Raw genomic sequence first — 18,600 nt, forward strand, 5'->3', positions numbered from 1 at the left:
TCCCTGAGGGTGGTGAGGCACTGACAGAGGTTGCCAGAGAGGCTGTGGCTGCATCATCACTGGAAGTGCTCATAACCAGGCTGGATGGGGCTTTGAGCAACTCGGTCTAGTGGATGGTGTTCTTAACCACAGGAGGGGGTTTGAAACTACATGATCTCTAAGGTCCCTTGCAACACAAACCATTCTATGATTCTGCACTGTCCTCCTAAAGGATCTAAGGAAGTTGAACAGCACCTTCTGTATCTGTAGCTGCTGTGATTCATCAGCTCTTGGAGAGAGAAGAGAGAAAAGACAAGTAGTTATCCTCCAAAAGGCGATCTCCATGCCAGCAATGATAAAAATGTTGCTTTTTCCTCTACTTTTGAATTCCATTCCCATGGCCTATCCTCAGTATTGGGTGAACTTGAAGATAGCAAATTAGTTCATTCTTTCCCATTTGAGTAAGACTCTGCAGCTATCATGGGAGTAGGCAGGGGAATTGCTGAAGATGTTCATACTTGCTCAGAGTATTGTTTGATAATGTTATTTTGTGGTTGAATCCACCAAAGATACTAAGGATTCTCTGCAGACAGGCAGTGGGAAAAGAAGAAAATATGCATTATTTCTGTTTGGGAGTCTGAAGTTACCAAAATAGAGGGCAAAAGCTTTTAGGGTGTTGTAAGATAGCTGTACTACTGTGCAGTCTCTATGCCAAATGATAATATTAGGTTTCTTTCCTTTTTGCTGTTTTACCCAGCACCAATGTAACATGCCCTTACAAATATATAGAATTCTTCAGTCACCCAAAGAGGCTCATGGAAGAAAGAGGAGGCAAAAATCTATAAATACCATAAATTATCTTTCTTTTAACAGTAACCTGTGTAATGAAGAATTGGCCAGGTCATTTGGTGATACTTTGTACTGGTTAAAAGTTCAGTGGTTCAACAAAACTGGGAGAAGGATTTTTTTTTCTGTTCTGTATCTTGGTGCTGCAGCAACCAAGCTCCTATTTCAAACCTTTCCTTCCTCATCAGTCACTACAGCACTATGACTTCATGGGAAGCAGGGTGGCAGCTTAATGAGAGCTTTAGGGAGGAGTGATCAGTACTACAGCAATAGTAGAGGAAAAGTGCTGGGAAGATAAATAGCACTTTATATTTTTATCAGTGCACATTTCCAGAGGGCTGAATGGTCTGTGAGATCTACAGCACAGCTACCCTTTTGAGCAACGGGGATTAAGCAAGTGGTTGAAGATGAAGAGTATGGTCTGAATGAATGAACTGCGAGATGGGTTAAAACTGTACGGAATCCTGGGCTTGAAGAATAGGAATCAATGGGATGTTTAGCTGGTGACCAGTACAAGCAGAACACTCAGGGGTCGATACTGGTGCCAGAATTGTTCATTACCTTGATTTTAGCTTGAATAATTATATAGAATGCACCTGTAGGAGATTTTCAGGTAATACTAACTTAGAAGGGGTGATTTCCAAATCAAACAGTGGAGATCTAGTTGAGAGGCCTCTGGGAAACTTAAAAATGGAGGCAACAGAAACCTTACAAAGTGTAACGAGGAGTGCAAAGGGAACACATGCGGTCAAATAGTGCCAGGCACCAGTGCAAGCTGCCAGAGCAGCAGCTGAAGAACATGTGGGGTCACAGTGGACACTAAGCTGAACATGAGCCAACAGGGTGTTTTTGTTGTGAATAAAGTGAACCACTGTCTGAGCTACATTAGGAAGGGAGCACAGACAGCAGATGAATGGAGATTATTATCCCTCCTTATTTAGTGATAGTGAGTCCACACCTGGGATAATATGTCCAGTTTGGGGTTCCCCAGTTCAAGAAGGATGTAAAGAAACAGGAGAGGGACATGCAGAGGGCTGATGAGATGGTAAATGGCCTACAGCATACAACCTGTGAAGAGATTTAGAATAAATTTGGCTTGGTTTGCCTGGCAGAGAGGAAAATAAAGGGATATCTGACAACAACCTGAAACTACTCAAAGGGGAGTGGCAAAGATTATTGAGCTGGACTCTTCTCAGTAGTAGCAAATGGCAAAACCAGAAGGAAAAGTCACAAGCTGAGTCCTTGGAGTTGTGACAGGATGCATGTGATTGTGCATGGCTGATGCTACACAGGAACATACTGCCCAGAAAGGCTGGCCAGTCTCTATCCTTGAAGGCTTTCAAGGGCAGCTTAAGCAAGGCCATGACTCACCTGCAATACCACAGGTCACAGTCCTACTTCAAGTGGAAGGCTGGACAGGGTGGATCCCAGAGATTCCTTCCAACCACCACTTCTAGGACTATGCTGCCCAGTGACCCCCAGACAGTAAAGGAAATTGAGTTATCAGTTCTTCCTATTTCTTCCTTCCTCCCTCTCTCCCTCCATTCCTCTTTCCCTCTAAGTTATATTATGACATCTATTTACCTTTATGTTTAAGGGACTAGTAAAACATCCTTCCTTTTCAGTTGGGGTTACTCTGTTTGCCATCCAAGCATTTTACACAGTTAAGATTTCTAAGGCACCAGAGTCTGTCACACTTTGTTTACCTCTTATTTTACTGGATCAGGCACCTTATTCTTCTTAGCTGAAAACAGCAGACTTTTTCTGATACCATAGGATTGTCCTCTCCATTCTTACAAAACTGACTTTTTTCCTTACTGAACATAACTTCTACTCTTGCTGTTAGACCTGCACAGTTTAGTAGTTACAATTCACATACTTATCTTCCCAAGGGACAACATAAATCCAAAAGAATAGCCCAGAACCACTGTGGTATATGAACCAAAACTGCTGAAGCAGTATGACACAGCTGAGTGAATTCCCCATCAGATCAAATCTCTGTTGGCACAAGGATTTAGGCACATAGGTGGCACTCAGGTACTGGAGGCGCTGGGTCAAATCTTAATAAAGGAAGTTAGCATGTTAGATAATTCATAAATCCAAGAGTATGTGTCTCAAACTTGAGTAATAACACTAGTTGATAAGCAGCAAATTTCAAGTGCCAAGCCCCTAGCATTAAGCCTTTTAAAGAACTAGACTCCAGTCAAAAAGCTAATACCGAGTTATAAATTAAATTCTGGGATACACTGTTGGGCAAGATATTATTATAAAAGATGAAATCATCAGGGAACATGTGTACTGTAGAATGACACATGTGCAATGCACTATCACAGTCTTTTAAAATGGAAATACAGTTTTGTTTATGAACAAGACATAAATAAACCTAATCACAAGTCTCTGACACTAATCTAGTTATTTATTCTGCAAAGGATTTCTTTTTGAAAACTACAATGCAAAGTAGTGTATGTTTTATGTAAAGATTGAAGCCCTAGCGATAGTTCATAGTCTGCCACACACTTGAACTCAACCCAGATAGAAGTGTTTCATATTCCATATAATTGATAAATTAGATCCATAATGGATCAGCACATTTTTAATGGAAAAAAACAGATCAGACTTGCATTTATGGAGGAAAGAGTCAAGCAAAAATGCAGAAAAAATATTTTAAAAGCCTCAAGTGAATATTTTTAACCCTCTTCTGACTATTTTTCTCTAACAGATTCTGTGCCATGTTTTGCACGTAGGCAATATGTGTAACACAAAACACTCCTGTTGGCCTTTCCTCATTTTGTCTTCTCTCAAGATATTTCTTATGTCTTCTTGAACAGCCTTCATTTCTACTACTCAGTGCACTGCTAAGACATCAAGAATCTCTGAGAATGAAAGCTACGTGTGGTGGTCTATAGTCACCTTAGCCTGGGTATATTCACTGCAAATAGAGCAACAAATTGCAGAATGTAAACCTCATTAGTCAGGTTATTTAGAAAGATCCAACTGAGGAGCAGATACTGGTCTGAAAAAGTAATGTATTTTTGCAGCTCTTCTCCCAAGAGTGGAATATTTTTGAAACTTATTTATAGTGCAAATAAGGTACCATATAGTGAAACTTCCCAAGCTGCATTGCCAGGGTGGTTTGGATACATAAATTCAACCAGCCACCCTGAAATAAACACATTCAACGGCCGTTAAAATCTCGATACTGGCTGATTTTTTTGGATCATATCCTCCAGCTCTCTGGGATGTAAATTTCCGGCCATAACCTGTACAGCAATAAACTTCGTTCAGCCACAAGAGTGTGCATGTGAGAGGATTGCAAATCTGCTCCGCCAAACCAGAATTAGCCGGTATCGCAGGAATGAAAGAGCGTGGAGATTTGAAATTGCAGAGAATGGAGACAAGGCGGTGCAGAGGACGAGCTGCCTGGGGAGCAGGAGGCCCCAGACCGGTGCCACACTCTTATGGAAAATAAGCCCCAGGGTGGTGAGCAGGGGCGAGGCTGAGCCGGCGCGGGCGCTGAGCGGAGCCGAGCGCAGGTGGACACCGGAGCCCGCAGCAGCCCCCGGGGTCCCGGGGCGCGGAGTAGCGCTGCGGGTTGGGCTGACAGCGGGACTCGGTGCCGAGGCGCTCAGGGACGGCGGCGTTGGCGGAGCTCGACGCGGTGAGTACCTCGGGAGGAGCCGGGAGCCACCGCACGGCAGCGGTACCGGAGCGGGAGAGGAACGCGGAGCGGCCACGCCGCCTGCGGCAGAGGCGCGCTGGGCTGGGCTGGGCTGTGCGGGACTGGGCTGTGCGGGGCTGTGCTGTCCCAGGCTGTCCTGGCGCGGGGCTCCCGGGGCCGGGGGCGGCGGCCCCTCGGAGGTGCGGCGGACCAGGAGCGCGGCTGCCGCAGCGGGGTAACTCGCGGTCATCCTTTGTGCTCGGCGGGCGGGCGGTGCCGCGGCCGCGCCGCCTCCAGAACGCCGCCCCCGCCGCCCGGCCCCGCCGCAGCCCCCGGGCCGAGCCCGCGCCCCCGCCCCGGCCCCGGGCTGCGCGACCGCCGCTGCTAAGCTGTCCCTGTGACAGCCCCGCGGCCCGGGCGGTGGCGGCCGTCCCCGCCCTAGCTGTGCTTCGCATAGGTGAACCGAACTGGAGTGCTGGGAACGGGTCGCGTGCGAAGCTCCCAAAGCTGTTCTCTTGGGAGAAAAAAGTACATCCCCTGCCTTCGGGCTGCTCCCGAAACAGGCTGTAAGCCTGTACAAAATAGAGGTGCACGCCTGATGCAAGCTGCCCACGCCCTTGGGACCAAGGGGAGAAAACTGTCCACTATGTAAGCCAATTCTGCTGTGCCCGGGGACGGGGCACCACGCGTGGGTCACACCGGGGCACAGCAGCACCGAGGGGTCTCCGGGGAGGCCGCCTGAACAGGGCTTGGGAAACATCCCTCAGGGAGGGGCAGCAGGGCAGCACCCCCGGTCTGGAAACGGAACTGCCGCTGACTTTATGCAAACTTGGGACCCTGGCAATTAGTTTGGCCTTTTAAGCATTTAATTTCCCTGATTTTATGTTCCTTTCTGGGCATGCATTTTTATGCACTGGGGCTCTGACTGGCAGAGGTGGCCGGTGTCCCTGTGAAGTTGCTGACAGCTGAAGTGCTCGGCATGTTAGCAAGGTGAAGTCAGACTGGTGAAACATATGGCAACCAAAATAAACCATGTTTTTAGCAATGTTTCCTCTGTATGCCTTCAGCAACCAAATAATTACATGTGGCAATTTACTGGGAATATTACAAAGTAAACCTCATTACTACTTATAATGCACTTATGAGTTATCCACTGGAAGTTTCTTTAAAGTACAATTTTATTCTATAATTTTTAACACTGAGGCAGCCAAATGCTGGAGGTAGCTGACCAAATATATGTAAATTATTCAGCATCTGGACTTTTTATAGCAAGAGCAGATGTTTTTCAGTGATCTAGTTGAACTACAAGCTAGAGAGCCATAGCTCCACTGATGGTACATGGAACTTGGGTGTTTTGCTGCTAACTTTGGTCTTATTACAACACCTGCATTTGTCCCTAAAATAGCTCATGAGTCAGGTTTTCAAAAAAGCTCAGCATCTTTGCAGGCACTAATGCTTGGGCCATTTTTCTAAGAGCTCTGCATACTTTGTGTGCATATAGTCTAAAAAGCTTTCTGGGGAAAAAAAAAATAAATCATCTCATTCTTTTACAGGTGACCAAATAAGAATCCAGATTCCCCTGCCTTTAAATGAAATTCTTCTTGAGCGTCTGTATTCAAAAACTGTTACTCTGAGTGGGTCTTCCCTGTCTTGCTTGTTGGGGAAATTGGCTGGCTTCTTGAGCTGTTGTCATTTTCACTACAGTTTCTCTAGGATTTCACAATTGCAAAGAGTTTGTTTGGCTCCTCTGCCTTTCATGAGCCTGTTCTTGGCAGTGCTGTGTGGGAAGAAGGTTGAAGGCAGGTATGTGCCTTTCTCCTGGGTGCAACAGGCCATGGGATGATCAGACTGTCCTGGGTGGGGGGGGGATCCAGGCATCCAATCCTTGCTTTATCCAGAGACTGAGAGTTTGTGCAGTTATTGGAGATGACCTCCTCTGCTTTTGAGTGTATTTATTCTGAACTTGTCACTGTAGTGAAAAGTTAATAGCACAAAAATAATAATAAGCAAGAATTCAGTTCAAATGGAAAATATATGCATTCTCTGAAGATTTGTGGGGGTTGATACAAGCATGACATTAACTTGCATCTACTCAATCTAAGCCAGTTCTGTCAGCAAGACTGCAAAGAGGAGTGTCATAATTTTGCAGCTCAATATCAATGATTTTTCTTCAAATAATTTAATATATGTAAAAGATGTGCCTATTTCCTGTCCAAAGAAGAAATTTTTTGTATCCAGTATCAGGATTCAGGTGTGCACAAAACCAGTCAAAAGCATAAGAGAGAAAGGTGAGGCTTTACATTTAATCTTGACTCTGAATCTTCAGTTACATAATTTTGTATTCCATTATCTGAGATGCACTGTAATATCTCTCATACATTTTCATTAATCTTATGCAGAGCATGTGCAACAGCTTGTGATTTTTCTTCATTCTGCCTCTTCTCATTATTTTCCATTAACATGATTATTCACTGTGGTTATCACCTTTTTGCACCTAGTCTCTCTCTGCCTTGTGAGTGGGCTGAATCCTCTGTAAGTAGTCCTGTAACCTACAGCAACAGAGGATCTGGCTCCAAGGACATTATTAGGAAAGGTTTGAGATGTCATATTTAAGATCTATCTTTGCAGAGGAAGGGTGAGGTATAATTATGACTAAGGCTGTCCTCTTTAATTTAATTAATAATATAATTTAATAATTGTGACCAGGCTGTCCTTTTATGGTCAGAAAAACCAGTCTGTACCACTGCATGGCTCTGACTTGTTCCCCTGCTGCTCGTCCTTCCTCAAACACCCTGCAGGACTTCTAGAAGCACCTCTAAGCACTCTCCCCATTCTCTGTTTCCCAGTTTGGAAAGGAACAGCCTGGAAGGCATTTCAGTATCTATTTCCACTGGCAACTCATCAATTGATCCCAGCTTATCTGTCTATGCAGCAAGTGTTAAATGTGCACAGTTCTTGTTCTTCCTCACTGTGTCACCCATACCTCCCATGGCCAAGTTAGGGCTAATGACAACTTAGTCACTGCAGAACATCAATCTGTGAAAATGTTGCTACCAGGAGTGCAACATATTTTAGCTGCAGCTCACTTATGAGGCAGATCAGTGTGCTCTCAGAAGAACCTACACACTCAAGCTGCCCTTAGTTACACATAGTTACCTGCACTGCCAGGAAGGGTCAGGTGGCACTTGAGCAGAAAGGGAACTTAGGTGGCAGCCAGGTTGGAGGGGCTGCACGTATCAACAGGTGTTCACTGGTGTCTGGGGCTGGCCAGCTCTGACTGCAGCTATGGATTACAGTGGAATGCCCCAGGGCCTTCTCTGTGTGTTTATCTAGCAATAAGAAAAAAAAAAAGTAGAACAGTTTGGAAAGGTAGTAACTTGAGAAGCAAAATGTACTCACGTATTTAAAGACAAATTTTGAGTTGGTACAGAGTCTGGGTTTGTCTGTTCATTGCCTGTTTGCAGCAGTGAGGAGCCAGCCCAGAGGCACACATTCTGAGAGCTTACAGGAGATATAAGGAGCTTTTAAAAACAATTTTTGATAACTTTTTTCCCTTTCCACTGTCGTGAAGCCAATGTTTCTTTTTATTTCTCTGGAGAAGAAAAGAAGACAAAAAATTACCATCTCTGGTAATTCATGTCATTGCATTTCTAGTCTCCATGGAAACCTATGTGGTGCTCCACAGTTGGGTAAGATTTGAATCTGTTGCAGCAGAAATCAGATGGAGGGAAGACTGGATTATGCACCTTGACTGTTAATCAATTAAAAGTGGTTTTGAAATTATTTTCACCTTGTGTTGCAATCTTCACTTAGAGTAACAATAGAATAAATCAAAGTAATCAAATTAATTTAGTGTGACCTGATCCTATGTGCATGTAACTGTCACTCTGATTCTGATAGGCATTGACATTAATTTGGAAGAATTCTTTATTTTTAGTAGGATTATAAGGATTAATACTATGGAAACTGAACACATAATAACAAACTGTTGTCATGTTGACTCTATTAAAAAGCTTTCCAGAGAAGCTGTAACAATTGCCTCGTTATGATTTATGTAAGCAAAACATTTTGAAAATTAAGAATCTGAATTCCTTATCTTTTGCTGTCTTCATTCTTGTTCTTCCACTGCTAAGGAAGAAATACATCCCCAAACTGGTTTCCTCTGAAAAGATGTGGTAACTTCATCTACCCACTGCTTCAGGACTTCACTTCTTTACTCTAAGCTTTATGAGCTTGAACACAAAGGCACATCATCTTACTGGGACAGCAGAAGGTGACACAGAGAAGTAATATACAGAGAGGGACCAATCTTTTTTGTGACCACAGTCAACCCATGAAGAGTGAGGGCTCTCAGCCACCTAAAAGTAAGTAAAATATATAATAATGGAAATAATGCAGCCTACCGTCAGCCTGTAAATACTCCTGCGTAGACAGCCACGGTAACAAGTTACACAAAGAAATAAATTAATTGGACAATTTTCTAAGCATTTTACATTTGAACAATGAAGTCACAGTATTCACACAACTGCACTAACTACGGTGGTGAAATATGATAGTGATTTATGGCATTCACCATCACCAAACCACAAAATCTGATTATTTTGTATGTATTTTTAGGTGTTTACTGCATTTGCTTCAGAATACTGTGGAGAAAATGTATGCTAGTCGAGAGGATATTGGATATGATTTTGGAGATGACTCAAAAGTTGGAAATAAGCCAATTAAGCCTAATCCAAACATCGATGGAGGATGGGCTTGGATGATCGTACTTTCCTCTTTCCTTGTGCACATTCTCATAATGGGTTCCCAAATGGCCCTTGGAATACTCAACATGGAATGGCTTGAAGAGTTTAATCAAAGTCGTGGCTTAACAGCATGGGTTAGCTCCCTCAGCATGGGAATCACGCTTATTGTAGGTATGTGCCAGCATCACATATTTTAAAACTATATATATTCTTGCCATTCATCCATGAAGTATTTTCTTATGGTTGTCCCAAGCTGACCTTTTAAAGTCACCAGGACAAATTTTACAATGTAGATGGAGAAAGGAATAACAGGGAAGACAGCCCAGAAGACTGCATGAGAAGGAAAGGAAGCCTGTGACTTCGAGGTCTGACTAGAATTAAGGAAACATGATCTGTGAAACTTGGAGTCCTCCCCGTGCTCTGTCTGTGAGGAGAAAATGTTGAATTCACACAGTTTATATTTCAGTTTGGCAGCTGAATGAAAATGTATTTTTTTATTTGTAGTTGGATCAACATAAAATAGTATCTGGAGGAAATGTTTGTGTATATATGTACAGACATATGACTCCCTAAATGAAGACTGAAAAAGTTATGTTTATATCTGCCTAAATTATTCTACTGAAAACAAGATAAAATGCTTGACTTCTGGTTACTTATGAAAAAGTCTTGCACTCAGCATCAACATTGGGAACAAGTGTTTCAGCTTATTTCTCTCTTTAAACTGTCCCTTCTTCATGGGGCAGCTTTGATTGTAGGTCTTGCAGGTATTTGCTAAGTATTTAATCGGTTGTATTTATCTTTCCATGATTTTTAAGAAGTAATATTAAAAATAAACTGAATTGCAATGTTTTAACATTTTATTTAAATCATTAAGAAACTTAAGGTGAAAAATTATTAGAGCATAAAGAATTAAATAAATAGTTTATAATTTCTTTCTTGTTTTTTAACAGGTCCTTTTATTGGTTTATTCATCAGCATGTGTGGGTGCCGCATGACAGCCATAATTGGAGGGATACTGAATGCCCTGGGTTGGATACTGAGTGCCTATGCCTCAAATGTGCACTACCTCTTCCTCACCTTTGGAGTGACAGCTGGTGAGAGCTGCAGTAATGTTTGAAGGTTCTTTCAATTATTTTTGATTCCTTTGAAGCTTATTTGAGTGAGTAAATAGGGAAGGTAGACTGTAAAGTTATTCCAGCTTGCTTTCACACTTTTTACAGCCTGTTACCTTTTTAGGAATCTTATTTACACAGTGGATTGGGCCCAGTGACTTCTGTTGTTGTTTAAATTTGCCATGTACTTCTATCAGTTTCACCCAAATGAATACATTAGAGAACATTTTTGATTAGGGGAGTTACTGTAACTCAAATTCTGACAAGTAAAACTTAAAAGATGAATTTCATATCTAGCTAACTCCTCTCCATGTCACAGGAAAGAATAACAAATGTTTTCTCTAGAAGTTGCTCCACATTAATGAAATACTGGATTATGATAATTCAGCACTGTTTCAAAACCCATTTTAAAGAGTGAAGTGTGTTACAGCTAGTAGTAGGCAGCTAAGCTGTACACAGCTGCTCACTCACTCTCCCACAGTGGGATGGGGAGAGAATCAGAAAGGTAAAAATAAGATAAAGGGAGTTGGGTAGATAAAGCAAAAGCTGAATGCACAAGCAAAACAAAGATAAGGAATTAATTCACTACTTCCCATGGGCAGGCAGGCATTCTGCTGTTGGTCATGTGTAACTATTACCTGGGAAGACACTGCCACAGCTCCAAGCATCCTTCCTTCCTCCTCCCTTCCTCCAGTTTTATGGCAGAGTACATCTCGTGGTATGGGATATCCCTTCAGTCAGCTGGGGTCCTCTGTCCCACTGCATCCCCTTCCAGCTTCTGGTGCTCTGCCACTCACAGTGGGTGAGAAAGAGAAAAGGCCTTGATGCTGTGTAAGCACTGTCCAACAACAGCTAAACCATGCCTGTGTTAGCAGCAGGGATTGGGTCAAAAGTCCAAAACACAGCACCAGATGAAGCTGCTAGCAAGCAAATTAACTCTATCCCAGCCTCACTTAGGATAATGCATGGGGCTGTATTTCATATGCAGTTTCTAATAATGGTTATTGATATTGTATCAACAACCACTTAGAGCAACTAATATCACTATTATTTTTAAAATCAAAATGACTGAAGTAATGTTTTGTCATTTTAATGAAATTATATGTCTAGAAAACTTTTTGACACGTGCAACAGCCCAATCAAAATACAAAAAGATGTGAGCTTAGGCATTTTCCTTCAAAACCAACAGATCCTTAGTGCCTAGCTCAGTTTCTAGCAATGTTTCTTGTGAAAAAGTTCAGTTACATTAAGTAAGTTGTGCAGAGGAACCCAGTATTAAGTACTTAAAGCACTACTCCATTTTGTTTGCTGCTCATTTCTGAAACTGTTAATAGATATGAAACAAAAAGGTGAAAGTTATCCATGTAAGAAATGGGAAATTTGGGCTTTAATTACTATCTGAGCAGCACTGAACAGTTCAAGGGGCTTTGAAATGTTACTCACCTCACAGATAACAGTTATGTTTGCAAATGAAGCACTGTCTATGTTACATTTGCCAGAGAGCAACATTATGGAAAAAAGGGACTGTTTGCAATACTAGTAGTAGTTTCAGTACTCTGCATTCTCTTAAACTGTCCTTTCATAGAATTTCATAGAAATCTACAGAATTTCTATACATAAACTTTTATCTAGCTTTTTGGATGGAGAGATACTGAGCTTAGCAAAGATCACTCTGATGACGCTTTATACCACCATACCATAGATTTCAGTAATGTTGTAAATTCCTGCAGAAAGAACAATGATCACAGAGAGGATCTTGCCTTTTTCAGAATTTCTGTTTTCATAAATATTGAATATAATCAAGCAGGCAGGAATCTACACAGTTCTCCTTCAGCCCCTGCTGCTTTTCAGAAAGAACACACACAAAACAACAAATGACAGAGTTTAAATAGAGAATTAAAAAAGGGGTGAAAACCATATTTTTGGGGAAAAAAAAAATCAGAGACAAACTTTTATGTGAGATGGAGAAGTGAGATGTTGCAGGAGTAATTCTGTCCAGAAAAACAGTGTAGAGGTACCTGAGAGGTTCCTTCCAGCTCCATGAGACCTCTGCTCACTGTCCCCTGCCTCACGATCTCCTCACTGACCCTCAGTCCTGCCCGCTCATTCCCATCCCCTTGCTCACCATCCCCTGAGTCCCGGCCCACCCAGGGAAGTCTCTGTGTTCTCATGGCTGCTCCTGGAAAGCTGCTTTTCCCTTGTGGTGGCCACCTCTTGCTGGCCACCTCTGGGCCTCCACGCTGTGCCTGTGGGCCTGCTCGTGGCTGCTGCCTTCAGTTCATCTCTCCGATCCCAACCTCATCTCTCCCTCCGCAGCCACCCTCAGCACGTTCCCGAGGGCCGCTCCCCTCAGGGCTCCCCTCGGCAGCACCTGGGGCTGCTTCCTCACGGCAGCCGGCAGCAGCCCCAGGAGCAGGGGCTCTCCTGGGGGGCAGAGAGGCCTCCCCGAGTCTGTGCTTGGGTGTGGAGAGGGACACTGGTGCAAAATAAAAGCCCTAAAGTAAGAGCCCATTTGTGTATTTGCCTAGGAAAGAAAGAAATACTTCTAACAAGCAAAATGAGTCAGCTCTGGCCAGGGTCACTGCTGTGATGTTGAAGGGCTTTTCTCACGCTTTTCTGGAATCATGGCTTTCTCTGGCCTAGATGCAGCTAGGTCATGCTGTAGCTGCATGCAGCTACGTTAGCACCTATTTAGGAAAACTTCTATGTCACAAAACACTTCTGAATTACAATCACACTGAGTTGGGAAGCATTTCCTGCATACACCTGTTCCAATCCAAATCCCTATATGAAGAATTTGCTGTGAGAAAAAATGGTGAACTGTTACCTCTAATGATGTGTTTGCACAACTCATTGCTTTCTGCTTGAAGTATATGCCATGAATACCCAGCCTGGTTTTTAACTACAGGCGAGGGGTTTTCAGTAGAATTAGAGATCTGCCTGGTAAGACTGAGCAGCTACTGTGTGGCCCTCCCTGGACTGCCCAAAGAGAGCCAACCTGGAAGCCACCTGAGGTCCCACCAGTGCACTAACCCCACGTGCTGCCTCCTCAAATACATGTCATGGTCACTGTGGCTCCACAGTTACTGAACAAGGACAGGGACTCAGTGTGAATCTTCATTGCTGTGGAACTTAGGTGAAAGCAACAAGATGTGCTCACTAAGCAGTTCTGGTCACTGATACCATCAGATGTGGGTATTATAATTGCAGATATTTCAAAATAGGCTGTGTCTATGTTTGTCCCCATAGTAACTGTCACTGATTGGTTGTGGGACATTTGTAACTTTCCAGTGTTGTCATGCTGACCTGAGATAAAGGTTTTATATTCGGTGTGTTTAGGTTTTTCAGCAATAAATATAAGTATTGCTGGAATGAGTATTGCAGATTTTGGAAAACACTACAAGACAGAAATGAAAGCTAACATCAGAATTGAATATTTATTATTGGTTTTACTACTATGCTTACACGAAAGTTAGGAATAAAACTGCTTTTTTTCACTGCTTTTTACATTGTTGGCAACAAGTTCAGATTTATTTAATTTTTTTTTATAGGCATTGGAAGTGGCATGGTTTATTTGCCTGCAGTGGTCATGGTAGGGCAGTATTTTCAGAACAGAAGAGCACTTGCACAAGGGCTCAGTACCACGGGGACGGGGTTTGGAGCTTTCCTAATGACTGCCTTACTGAAGTACCTCTGCACTGAATTTGGGTGGAGGAATGCCATGTTCATCCAGGGGGCCATCTCCTTGAACCTTTGTGTCTGCGGGGCACTTATGAGACCACTCTCTCCCAAAGACCTCCGTGAAAAATATGTGGTGAGAAATGATAGTGAAGAAAATCGGGCAAAAGCTCTGTCCCACTCCACAGAGACTATAAAATCTAATGGAGTCCTTGGTGAAGAGCCAGAGAAAAAAGAAGAGGCAGCAAATGAAGAAGTGCTTGGCAGTGTGCAGCACATAGAAATTGGAGGTAAATCTGGAAGTGGAAGGAGCATGTCTGGACTGCGCCTCTTTAAGACAGTGAGCCAGCTGACAGTTACAGTCAGGAAGGGCTTTGCACTCTGGTACTCCAGCTACTTTGGAGCTGCATCACTGTTTACCAATAGAGTATTCGTGGCCTTTATCATTTGGGCTTTGTTTGCCTATAGCAGCTTTGTCATTCCCTTTATTCACCTTCCAGAAATAGTCAAGCAGTACAACTTATCTAGGCAGGACAATGTATTTCCTTTGACATCCATTATAGCCATTGTTCATATTTTTGGTAAAGTGATCCTTGGAATCATCTCTGATCTCCCGTGTATCAGCACATGGAATGTCTTCCTCATGGCTAATTTTACCCTGGTCACCTGCATTCTTACTTTGCCACTAATGCAGACATACATTGGCCTGGCTGTGGTTTGTGCTCTAATAGGATTTTCTAGTGGCTATTTTTCTCTAATGCCCGTTGTGACTGAAGATTTAGTTGGAACTAAACACCTTGCAAATGCCTATGGCATCATCATTTGTGCCAATGGAATATCTGCTTTGTTTGGACCACCCTTTGCAGGTAAAAAGTTCAAATTGCTAACCAACTGATATTTGTGTAATGACTGTGTGACTCTCTATATTATTAAACTTTCTTATGCTATGAGCATGTGTAGTTAACAAAATCACAGCTGCTCCAGAATGGACATAACATCGAGCTTTACAGTGTACAGATTTACAGGTCACATCTGCTGGGTTCCAGCTCACTGCCCTCACATTGCAAATTACAGTTCTTGGACATAACCCCAAATCTATTACAACCTATCCTTACAATTGTATTTTTCCTTAAAATAGTTATCATGCACTTTTTTTTTTTTTTAATGAGAAAGGTGTAACCTATTTTTTTATGTTTTGTTTACTATATGCACTATACATCCTCATTCCTTTACCCGCATGAAGAAATGGTAATTAGTTCTCAGGGTAGGCAGCTGTTTGTACCACAGCATTACCCCAAGGACTGTGCTGTGTGTTTGGGTGTCCCCACTCCAAACTGCCAACTGATGTGTTGATTTAACTAACTTTGCTTTGCCTTCCTTCAGCCAGAAGCACCCACTTTGGGGACTACAGTGCTCATAACCTCTACTGCCATCCCCAGCAGAAGGGAGAAATGTATGTCTGTTATCCTTAGAGTTACTTTGGTTTAAACAGACATGCATTATAAATATCCTCATAGAAAGAGGTGGGGGAGTACAGAAGAGATACAGGTACTGATTGTCAGTACTATATCAGACTCCAGCTCTCTTTTACAGAGGTGCTGCTGAGAAGAAAGCTGTGAGAAATCTTGGGAGTCATGGCCTTAGTCAGCCAGGGGCAGCTCCATGCTAAAGGGAAGCCAGCAGCAGCACGAGCAGCCCAGGAAAACGAGAGCCCCTTCTCTCCCCACCACTGGGTGAGCAACATGAGTGAGAAGAAAGCTCACTCAGTGCCCCTTGAAAGCAGCAGTGTTTTACTCTGCCACGTTTCCTCAGCACCTCCCAGTCTGTGCTAAACCTGTCTCTGTATTTGGTCTTTGGTTAGGAAGCAAATTGGATGCAAGTAGCTGATGTAAAGAGAGCTTCTGATCTTGTGGGTACATCCCAATGCAGCCAGCATGGAGTGAGGGAGTTTTGCTCATTTGGGTTCTCAAACCTTCCCGAAGTAATGAATAAGTAACTTTAATGAAGAAGTAACTTTAATATGCTTTTGCAAAGGAATTGAGGCTGGAATGAGAGTCATTGCAGTATTGAGATTGTATCTCTTGAACAGTCTTCTATTGGTATGTGAGGCTTGGAGACAGCTATGGGGAATGTGTTTGCTTGCACAAGGCACAGCATTTGTAATACCCAGTACTGGGCATTTTCCAGAGGCAGTGATAGGGAGGAGGAACTAATTGGTTTGGGATTTAAGGTGTTGATTTTAAAATCAAACTGGGATATCTTGTTTGAAAAATACTGTTTTTCCACAAAGCATCTGTGGATTTGACAGAAATGTCGTGAAAGAAATGTGAAGTATTTTTTGTATTTTCTCAGGAAACGTACTTTTTTGGCAAACTTTGTAACAAACATATTCTGTCCTTATTTTCCAGGTTGGATCTATGACATCACACAAAAATACGATTTTTCTTTTTACATAGCTGGATTGCTATACATGGTGGGAATAATTTTTTTACTTATACAACCTTGTATTCAAAAGAAACAGTCAAGAGAAAAATCTACAGAAGAAGCACAAGTATAGAACAGATTCCAGAAGTTTTTTACAGAACTTTTTTGTTTTTGTGTTTCTCTTGTGTGACAGTATGAAAATGTTTTTCTTATAGAACCAACCACATTTAGCTGCACTTAAGTGAAAAGCAAATGTGCTCCATAAGGCTTATAAATTATTGGAAATGTGCTTTTAAAATTAGTTAAGATATTTTACTTTAGAACTACCAAATACAGTGATTAAAAGCACATTGCTAGTATTTCAATATTAGAACAATGCTAAGAACACTTACCTTTTCTTCTCTTTTAATATTTCATCATTAACCATTGGTGAAAATCCACTGACTGCAGTGCAGTTACTCTGATTTACACTAGTCCTATGGGAGAATTTGGTCAAGACATGAATGATTTATAAAAGTCCTTTTTACTATGTATTCAATCTGATAAAAGATTAGTTACTGGGTATTAGAAAATGATTGTATTTTTTGCCTGGCTAGTCAAGTACTGTTGAGATGCTACTATAATAATTCCATTAATTCAGCACACTAAAATTACTATTTCTGTGATGCAAATCTGAAGAAAAGTTCTCATATATTTCTGAAATTATTCACTTGGAGTCAATAGGTCCCTCCCAACCCAGCATATTCTGTGATTCTACTTCAATGATTTTTATTTTTTTAAAGTATCAACCGCATCTAAAGTAGCCATCTTCAATACAGAGGCTGCATTTGAAATGCTGTGACGCTTAATGCACCTGAAGTAAAAAACCCATAAATGCAGAAACAGGAAACATATGGAAAATATCATTGTGACTGTAAAATGTTTCCAGAAACAGTCTGAGTTCTTTTGCCCCTTTACCTAATTAGAGTTATTGTCGAGTTGAATAATTGCCACTGCCTCTTTCCATGGGAATGAACTCTACTACAGCACACTAAATTCTGTTATAATTTAATTTAATTGTTCACAAACTCTGTTACATATGAACAGTCGTGTTGCTGCTTGTAATGTACACCATGAACTGACTAAGATTCATCATGTTTGAGAAATGTATTCACTAGAAAATTAGATACTGCAGAGCATGGAATAGCTAAAGAGCATTTAAAATATTCAAATAAATTTTCTTAACATTAAGGGTCTGGTAACCAGTGCAGAAGGTGATGTATTGTGGTTGAGGGCATATTTTTTTCAGCTTTGAGAAGTGAGTCTGATGTTAATTTTCCTATCAAATAAGAACCACTATAAGTTTTCATCCTCTTAGCTTTATGACAGTTCTTTGCATGACAAATCAGGTTCTTAGTTTACTATTTCTACGTGCTGCTGGAATTCCTTAAAAAGCAATTGAAACTATTCAATTATATTGAAGAATTATTAAGAAACAGTTCAGTATGCAACAATATCAATATCCTTATCTTCTTTATAGCTGCAAGGTTGGGTAACAAAAAGTTCTGAATGTGTATTGTTCTATATTGCAATTCACCAACTTCTTAGTGTTGCACTTCTACAACTGTTGGCAGGAACATACTTTAAAGTATTCCTTAAAGATCACTTAAATGAGCCAAGTTAAAAAAAATATAACCTTAAGAAACCCTTTAAGATTTACATCAGTGCAATCATATAGGGTAGTTATGTATGGCCTTTAAAATTCACATAAGACAACTGAGGTGGCACTGAACTGCGACACACGGCGTGAACACACAGTCAGTAACTTCCTAAAATCAGCTTTTGTTATTGGAGCAAATGTGCACGTAAATGTTCAGATCAGTTCTTTGTTACAGGTTAAATGTCTTCTTGGTGGGAATGCTGCTGATGGCTCATTTGAACTGAGCTATCTTTTATTGGTGAAATATATATTGTAGTGATGATTTCCTTCATTTGCCTTTTTTTTTGAATGATATGTATCCTTCATACATAGATCTTCACTTTGTCTTTTGTCAAAAGCAATGTTATTTGCATATTACAGTAATAAAAAACTCGTTGTTCACTTGTGATATCTGCAATAGATCTTTCTTTAGAGGTTCTTACAGGGCCATATGTTGGGAATAAACTTACATTACCCAAA

The 18,600-nt window shown here is 41.7% G+C and overlaps 1 protein-coding gene and 1 long non-coding RNA gene across 3 annotated transcripts; one reads left to right on the forward strand and one right to left on the reverse strand.

Moving 5' to 3' along the window:
- Nucleotides 1-4,162: 4,162 nt before the first annotated feature.
- On the forward strand, nt 4,163-18,529 carry SLC16A14 (solute carrier family 16 member 14). 2 transcript variants are annotated; one of them, XM_053952247.1, is made up of 6 exons: nt 4,163-4,483; nt 8,617-8,847; nt 9,101-9,399; nt 10,179-10,322; nt 13,892-14,884; nt 16,427-18,529. In XM_053952247.1, exons 3-6 carry the CDS (start codon nt 9,138-9,140, stop codon nt 16,573-16,575), a joined length of 1,548 nt encoding a protein of 515 aa, XP_053808222.1. In that variant the 5' UTR covers nt 4,163-4,483; nt 8,617-8,847; nt 9,101-9,137; the 3' UTR covers nt 16,576-18,529. The 2 variants fall into 2 exon arrangements, with proteins under 2 accessions (XP_053808222.1, XP_053808223.1); XM_053952248.1 differs by having other exon boundaries at nt 8,621-8,847.
- Nucleotides 5,607-12,827, reverse strand: LOC128793178 (uncharacterized). Its single transcript, XR_008432677.1, has 4 exons — nt 12,466-12,827; nt 10,979-11,126; nt 7,640-7,812; nt 5,607-6,452 (listed from the first exon to the last, which is right to left on the reverse strand). It is a non-coding gene; the product is annotated as an uncharacterized LOC128793178 (long non-coding RNA).
- Nucleotides 18,530-18,600: the final 71 nt, after the last annotated feature.

Source organism: Vidua chalybeata, chromosome 10 (genome assembly GCF_026979565.1).
Source record: "Vidua chalybeata isolate OUT-0048 chromosome 10, bVidCha1 merged haplotype, whole genome shotgun sequence".
NCBI lineage: Eukaryota > Metazoa > Chordata > Aves > Passeriformes > Viduidae > Vidua > Vidua chalybeata.